This window comes from Molossus molossus, unplaced genomic scaffold, assembly GCF_014108415.1.
Source record: "Molossus molossus isolate mMolMol1 unplaced genomic scaffold, mMolMol1.p scaffold_m16_p_12, whole genome shotgun sequence".
Taxonomy (NCBI): domain Eukaryota; kingdom Metazoa; phylum Chordata; class Mammalia; order Chiroptera; family Molossidae; genus Molossus; species Molossus molossus.
In genome coordinates, this window is record NW_023425347.1 from 93171763 (window position 1) to 93178962 (window position 7200).

General features: G+C 59.1%; 1 protein-coding gene across 1 annotated transcript in view; it reads right to left on the minus strand.

Annotated features, from left to right (window-relative positions):
• The window catches only part of IGSF21 (immunoglobin superfamily member 21), a 173328-nt gene extending 166902 nt beyond the window's left edge, over nucleotides 1-6426 (minus strand). Inside the window, exon 1 of the mRNA XM_036256833.1 lies at nucleotides 6381-6426. Coding sequence (XP_036112726.1) covers nucleotides 6381-6426 — 46 coding nt within the window. The remainder of the gene's footprint in view (nucleotides 1-6380) is intronic.
• Between the last annotated feature and the right edge of the window lie 774 nt (nucleotides 6427-7200).

The window sequence follows — 7200 nt, forward strand, 5'->3', positions numbered from 1 at the left end:
GCCTTGCTCTTGGCGTGGGAACACGCCATCAGGAAAGAACATGACAGCAATCTTACGGGCTTTCCAGAGGGTAAACAGAGTCAACAGTGGGACTGTCAGGAGAGGTGCCAGGGCGCTCGGCGATGGGAAAGAGCCTGAGCAGGCCCGGAACGGTGCGCCCCTGGACGGGTGACCAGCCTAGGGGTGGACGGAGGAGAGGGGCAGCGAGGGAGCGAGATCAAGGTCAGGGACTTAACGTCTGGCGCAGGTGCGGGTGGGTTTTATCAAGGGTTAGGGCACAGAGGTGGATGCCTCTCGCCGCTGGTTTCTGGGATGTTCTACCAGAAATGCTTAGTCTTGGATGTAAAAGTTGAAATCTCGGGGCTGGGTGGGAGGAGGGCTGCCAGGGAAGAAGGGTGGATCCTCATGCCCTCACCAGGGGCAAGGGGGCCAGGTCCCAGTGATACGTGCCCCCTTGTTAATGCCCTGAGGAGGGGCAACAGCTAGGTCCCAGCCCTGGACATCCTGGAACAAAGCTGATGTCCGTCATCAACCTGAAGAAGAAATCAGGATCAGGTGGCTGAGTCCAGGTGGCTGCTGCCGGCCCAGTGGGGACACTTCTGGTGGACTGACTGCTCCGGCTCTTGAAATTCCAGTGATAACTGTGCCGCTAGATGGACAAGCCTTCCCTTCTGCACAAACCTTCGCTGTTCTTGTGTGGTTTAGCCCTCTGAGCCACAGAACGGAGCCTGCTCTTTTCTTTGCTCCACAGGCTTCATTGGCTCCCCAGTGCCCACAGAACCAAGTCTGTACCCCTCAGCTTGGCCCTTCTGGGTGTCAGTCCAGCTGCCCCTAGAGCCTCATCTCCGAGGACTCCATCCTCTGCCAGCACACACTCGGCCCCCAGTCCAGCCTCCCCACCCCCCCGGGACAGCTCAAGAACACCTTCCGGCCTTTGTTGGGTCTCGCCCCTCCATCCAGATGCCCGTCTCATCTGTGTAGTTCTGGGCTCAGCTCAGTTCCTCCTTCGAGAGCTTTTCCTAATCATATGTCCCCTGAGTGTGGCAGGGACACCGTATCTCCCACAAATGCTCATCCCTCTGGCGTGGCCCGTCTCACGCAAACACTATTATCTGTTTACACACCTGTCCCTGGCTTAGAACAGGAGGAGGCGGCTGACGAGAGAAGGGCCCACAGTAGTGTGCTTTTCGTGGGCGGGACAGGGAGATAAAGCGTGTGACGGGGTGACAGGCTGCATCCCAGGGCAGTGAGGACCCTGCTACCTGAGTCAGAGGGGGGCACTGTGAGGTGAACTGTGACCCCCAGAAGATATGCTGAAGTCCTCACCCCCAGGACCCATGACCTTGTTTGGAAATTGGGTCTGCAGACATAACCCAGTGACGATGAGAACGGGCCCTGGTCCAACAGGACCGGTGTCCTCGCACGAGCAGGGTGATCTGGACTCAGAGGCACAGATGCGCAGAGGGAGGGCACCGTGTGATGGCAGAAGCAGAGAGTCCAGGGAGGCAGCTGACAGCCAGGGACCCCCAGGACCGCCAGGACCCCGGCAGCCACTGGACGCTGGGAGAGGCCAGACAGGTTCTCCCCGGAGCCTTCAGAGGGAGCGCGGCCTTCACAACACTTGGCTTTGGGACTTCGAGCCTCCGGAAGTGCGAGAGAAGAAATGGACTGTTTCAGCCCCTTTGCATGGCGGCTCCAGAAATCTGATCAAGGTGGGAAAGAAGAAAGAATAACCACCTACCCACCGAGCCCCAGACGACTGCCGGCCCATGGTCTCACGGAGCCCACACTTATCTGACTGCGAGCTGACGCAGACCCAGAGCAGGGAGGTGACCTGCGCAGACCCCACGGTTAGGAGGAGGCAGAGGTGGGGTTTGAGCTAAGCCTCCCCCGGCCCCACAGCTAACAGTCTCTGGGGGAGGGGCCCCGAGCCAGCTGAGGGAGCAGCTGAACCCGGCGTGGGCCTTCCCCCGGCTCCCTGCAGCCCCCTGCCCCCAGCTTGCCGGTCATCCTGCGGCAGACAGTGCGGCTGCCCAGAGATCGAGCCCCGGGGGAGCCGCTTCCCCAGCATGAGCCCGGAAAGCGTGCGCGTCTTATCTGACAGAGCAGGGAGGGGAGCCCCGCTCCGATAAAACTTTGCCCATTTGTTAACATGTGTTCCAAGCCGAGATTACCCTGCGTGGAGCAGACAATGGAGGCGATTAAATAAAGCGTCGAGGCTGTGACTGCCGTGGGTGAGATACGGCGAAGGAGGAAGATCTGAAAGTGCAGGGGGAAGGGCTGTTACCGGGGCCGCAGGGAAGGCAGCACAAGGCACCATCCCCACGCGCAAAGGCCGCGGTGCCAAACGGAGTCCAGGGGCTGGGATGCTGAGAAGTTTGGAGGCGGACACTGCTCGAAGCCACAGGGTCTTGGAGATGGTCTCGGACATGTTTCCAGGCTGCCCAGGCGAGAGGGAGCCCGATACAGCCATGGCTGGAAGGGGATGTCTGCAGCCGTTTTACTCCGCATCAGGCCATCTTTTCTCTCATTTAATCTTCCCCAAGCGAGATGTTCTAGCATGATTCCCATTTTACAGGTGATGAATCAGAGGCTTAGAGAGGTCAACTGATTTAAACACATCACCCAGCCAGCAAGTGGCAGGGGCAGCCTTTGAACTTGGGGCACAATGCTGGGGCACAGGGTTGCCAACCCACCCTTTACCCAGAGCAGCGCCCCGTTTATCTGTTTGACATTTCGGGGTGCCTCACAAAGCTGTGTATTGCTCTGGAAGGGCACCAGTCTGGTTCACTTGCCTCATTTACAGGCATGGAGCGTCCGCCCTGGGTCTGGGCCTCCTTCCCCCCACAGCTGAGGCGACAGGCGTCCCGAGAAAGCTGCCGCTGGGCCCGTCCTCCATGCCAGGAGTCGGCTTCCGCTGCCTGGTGCCCGCTCCCTCTGCTCAGCCCCACCGGGTGCGCACCGGGACCTGGCTTCTGCCAGGATGCTGCCGGCTGGTGTCCTCCTCGGCTCCCCTGCACAGGCCCCACACCTGAGGCACAGCATCCCAGCCTCGGTCCAGGACCCACTGGGGAGGGAGACCGGGGAGAAAAGAAACTGACCAATAGCCTCCTCAAACCACCCTCTTCTGTCCCCCGGAGTCTGTCGCAGTCACATGCTCCTGCTTTTGGTGGGCACCTGTGCAGAGGGGGAAGGGATACGCTCATTCTTTTAAACAGCAAAGCTTTTACCTCCATGATCTCCTTCGATCCTCACAACACCCCGGGAGCTAAGTGGGGCCAGGAGGGAGGTGGCGGAACCTGGGGTCACCCACATCCAGTGACGCCCGGGCCTGTGTTCCTCCTGGCGCCGAGTCTGGGAGTCTGGGGCTCTGTGGTCACTTCTCTGCTCCTCTCTCGATCCCACGCGTTGATGCGGCCGGCCTGCTCCCTCATTTTAGACGGCCTCCTGGCCGGGAGGGCATTCTTTTTGCTAGAGGAAAGCTCCCACAGGCCTTGTCTAACTTCGCAAACTCATCTGGGGCCCGTCTGTATTTTCACAGGCCTGGCGATGTGGTTTCTCCGCATTTCACAGCCAGGAAGATAAAAATGGGGAGACAAGTGACAAATGTCCCTCCAGCAGCCCAGAAGCCTGGCTCGTAATCTCTCACAGTTCTTTTTCTGGCGGCCACTTTGCAGAGCCGGGGGCCGCCCTCCCGGCCCACTGGCCCCCCAGGGAGACGTGCAGGTGGGACCCTGCGCGGGGCGCAGGAACGGCTGGTCCCGAGGCGGGGCAGGTATGGCCTGCTCAGCCCGCTCTGCGCATTGTCCCCGAGCCCGACCTCCACGGGGCTCTTGCTCTGGGGAAGAGACGCCCCCAGGAGACACCCATCACGGCCACTCAGAAGTTGGGACATCCTGGGCAATCCAGTGTTAATATTAAGATTCATCCCAATAGACACTCTGTGATACATTTCAAAGGATGGCCAAACCTCAGCTACGCGTAAAAACAAAAACTGTACTTGAAAATATCTTTCTGCAAAGAGCCAGAATGTCTATGAGTGGCAAAGAGCCTACTATGTGCCAAGCATTTCAGTACTTGGATCTGTTAAATCCTCATTCCCTTTTTACATCGAAGAAACCAAGGCTTGGAGAGGTGAGGGGACCTGCCCAGCCAGCACCACTGAGAAGCAGTCACCACGACCAGAGTGACACTTGCTGAGGACGGACACATGTGCCAGGCATTCTACTAAGCGCTTCTCTGCCACCAGAGTCCCCTGATGAGGTAGGCTTGCCTATTTCCCCAGTTGCTGGGCGAGGAAACTGGGGTTCAGAGTGGGTAGGCCACACACCCAAGGTCACACAGCTTGGGTGGCAGACCAGGTTTGAACCCAAGCAGGCTGCCCAGTCCAGAGCTTGGATCCGCGTCCACTCTCTTCCCCTCCACCCAGCGGCATCTCAGTAAGTCCACTGCCTGGAACTCTGAGCATCAGTCGGCATCAGGCAAACCCAGCTGTGAGAACATCCGCTGGATGAGTGGCAGAGCCGAAGTCTGAGTCTGTGGGACTATGGACATGACGACCGCTTCCCAAGGTCCAGAGAGGTTGAGTAACTAGCTGAAGGTCACACAGCTTACTGCGGGCTGGTGGAGACCTGGAACCCCAGGCCAGCCTCCGTCTTGGGCTCTCACACCTTCTGCACCCAGAAGATTCCCTCCCGGGCCCCGAGCCCGTGGGGACTGCTGTACGAGGTCACATCCCCTGTCCCCTCTGGGCCTTGCTGCCTCCAGGCGCTGAGAGGGCCGGTGCCTGCCCGTGACCTTGGGAAGGGACAGGAGTGGTTTTAACAATCTAAACACACTCCTCCTTCACGTCTTCTCCGAGCGCTGAGTGATTTGTATGCTCCGAGCATGTCACCCCCTTTCAGGAGACGGAGAGGCTGCCTGAAAAGTCATTTTTCAGCGTTTGACACAAAGTCTCTTTCGCTCTCTTGCGAAGCCAGATAACCATCAGCAGCCAGGCCGATTAGAAAAAATATATACTTGGTACCGGGAAGCCAGGAAAAGAAAGGAAGCCAGCCCATCAGTCTTCCTTCACTCACGTGGACGGGGGCGGGGGCAGCTTCCCACCCGGCCCCGCAGCTCGGGGGAAGGTGGTCTTTCAGAGAGCGGGGCCTCCGGGAAAAATGGCACCTTCCTGGGCTGGTGGCACAGGCCAGGCTTGGGAGTCACAAGGACAAGTGTTCACGTCCCAGCTCTGTCACTTCCAAGGGGTGTGACGTTGGGCAAGTCACTTCCCCTCTGGGATCCTCAGTTTCTGCATCCGTCAAATGGGTATAATGAGTACCCACCCCACGGGGCTGTTAGGTGGTTCAGATGAGATAACGCGCAGAGCACTTGTGAATGGGGAGCCATCAATAAATGTCAGCGCTGCCACGGACTGTCCCGGGGTGGCACCTCCGGGTCCGTGCTAAGCTCTGGCTGTGAAGACAGACCCTGGGCTCTCCTGCTGACATCTGAGTGTACTGGTTGTTGAGCTCTGGGCCATGCAGCACACACCTGGCTGCTACAGACACTCCGGCCCCTGTCCTCCGGGGGTTTGTGGGCAGGGAGCGAGCCCGGGCACACAGGAAATGGGCAGGCCTGCTCAGCACTAAGGTGTAGCCAACAGACACCGTTTTTCTGCCTTCCCTGTGCTCACCCCAAGCTCCCCCTCCCCACTCAGCAGGAAGGACTCTCCTACACTCAGCAGGGACTCGACATGAGCAGACAAGACCCTTCCTCCCTGCACTGAGGTCAGATGAAGTCTGGCAGGCCAGTAAGGAATCCAGCTCAAGGCGCATTTAGTGATACTCAGATCTCTCCCTTCTTCGGCCTCCCTGGCCCCTGCCCCTGACCGCCACTGAATCGATTCGGCCCACCGGCATTTCTCCAGCATCACAGGACGGACTCCTTCCCGCCCCCGTCTCCAGCCTCCTGCAACCAGGTAAAGCCTTCTGCCGTGTCCAGTCCCCCGCCTAAAGGTCTCCAGTGTCTCCTGCCCCCTGTCTGTCTCAAGAGAAGAGTATCTGGGAGAATGTCCCACCTGCTGCCTCTGGGCTCCCACACTTCCCTGCTCACCTCTCTCTGCGCACACCCGCCAGCCTGGCCAGCGGCTGCAGCCTGGAGGCCGAGCCCCCTCTCCTGCCCGAAGGGCTCTGCACCGGCCGCCCACTCCGGCTGCACGGACCTTCCCTCTCCTTCCCTGTCACTGCACGCCTCACCTGTCCTGCTCCACGTCACCTTCTCTGGGAAGCCCTCTGCCCCTCCCTCCCACTCCCCATTCTAGACTGGACCCCTCGCTGGGCTCCCCCGATCCCTGCACTTTCCCCAAGGTCGGTCCGTTTGCATGTCTGTCTCCCCACCATTTCGGTCCGTGTGCTCAGCTGACAGCACGTAATCGTGCTTCATGCCGCTCTGTGGATTGAATGGATGAACTTAACCCTCGGAGCGCCTACGCCGTGCTGCTCCTGTGTCAGGTCTGGGGACACGGAAGGATGAAGCACAGCCTTGCCCGGAGGAGGTCCAGGAGACTGAGTCAGAGAATATGAGGTGCAAAGGGGCTGGGGCAGCTCGGGGCAAGGGCTGACCCGTCCCAACAGGGCGAGGGAACCTGGGGACCTTCAGAGGGAAGGTGGTCTCTGGTAGGTGCAGAAGGATCCAGAAGGTGAAGAAGGAGGTGGGAGGAGGGGCCCCTCTGCCCCCCACACCTGTTCTGATCCTCACTCTAGCTCCATTTCAGCCAATCTCCCGCCACGGCAAACCCCAGCCCCGGTCTATTTGTGGAGCCCCGAGCACCCCAAGCTGCCTTGCACCATTCTGCTGGCTCAGCTCCCTCCACGGAGGCAGCTGCTGGTGTGGCAGGGCAGTGACCTGTGTCGGAACTCTCAGGTTTGAATCCGGCTTGGACACTTCGTAGCTGTGTGACCTTGAGTGGGTTATTTAACCTTCTGGAGGTCCTGTGAAACTGGGGTGACATTATCAACCCCTTCAAAAGAGTCAGCATACTGGGTTGAGTAGTGTACCTCGACATTCACGTCCACCTGGAACATCAGAATGTGATCTTATTTGGAAGTAAGGTCTTTGCCGAGGTAATCTGTTAAGATGAGGTGTATTGGTTTGGGGGGCCCTAACCCGACATGACCGGTGTCCTTCTAAGAGGAGGAGAGACAAAGACAAACAGAG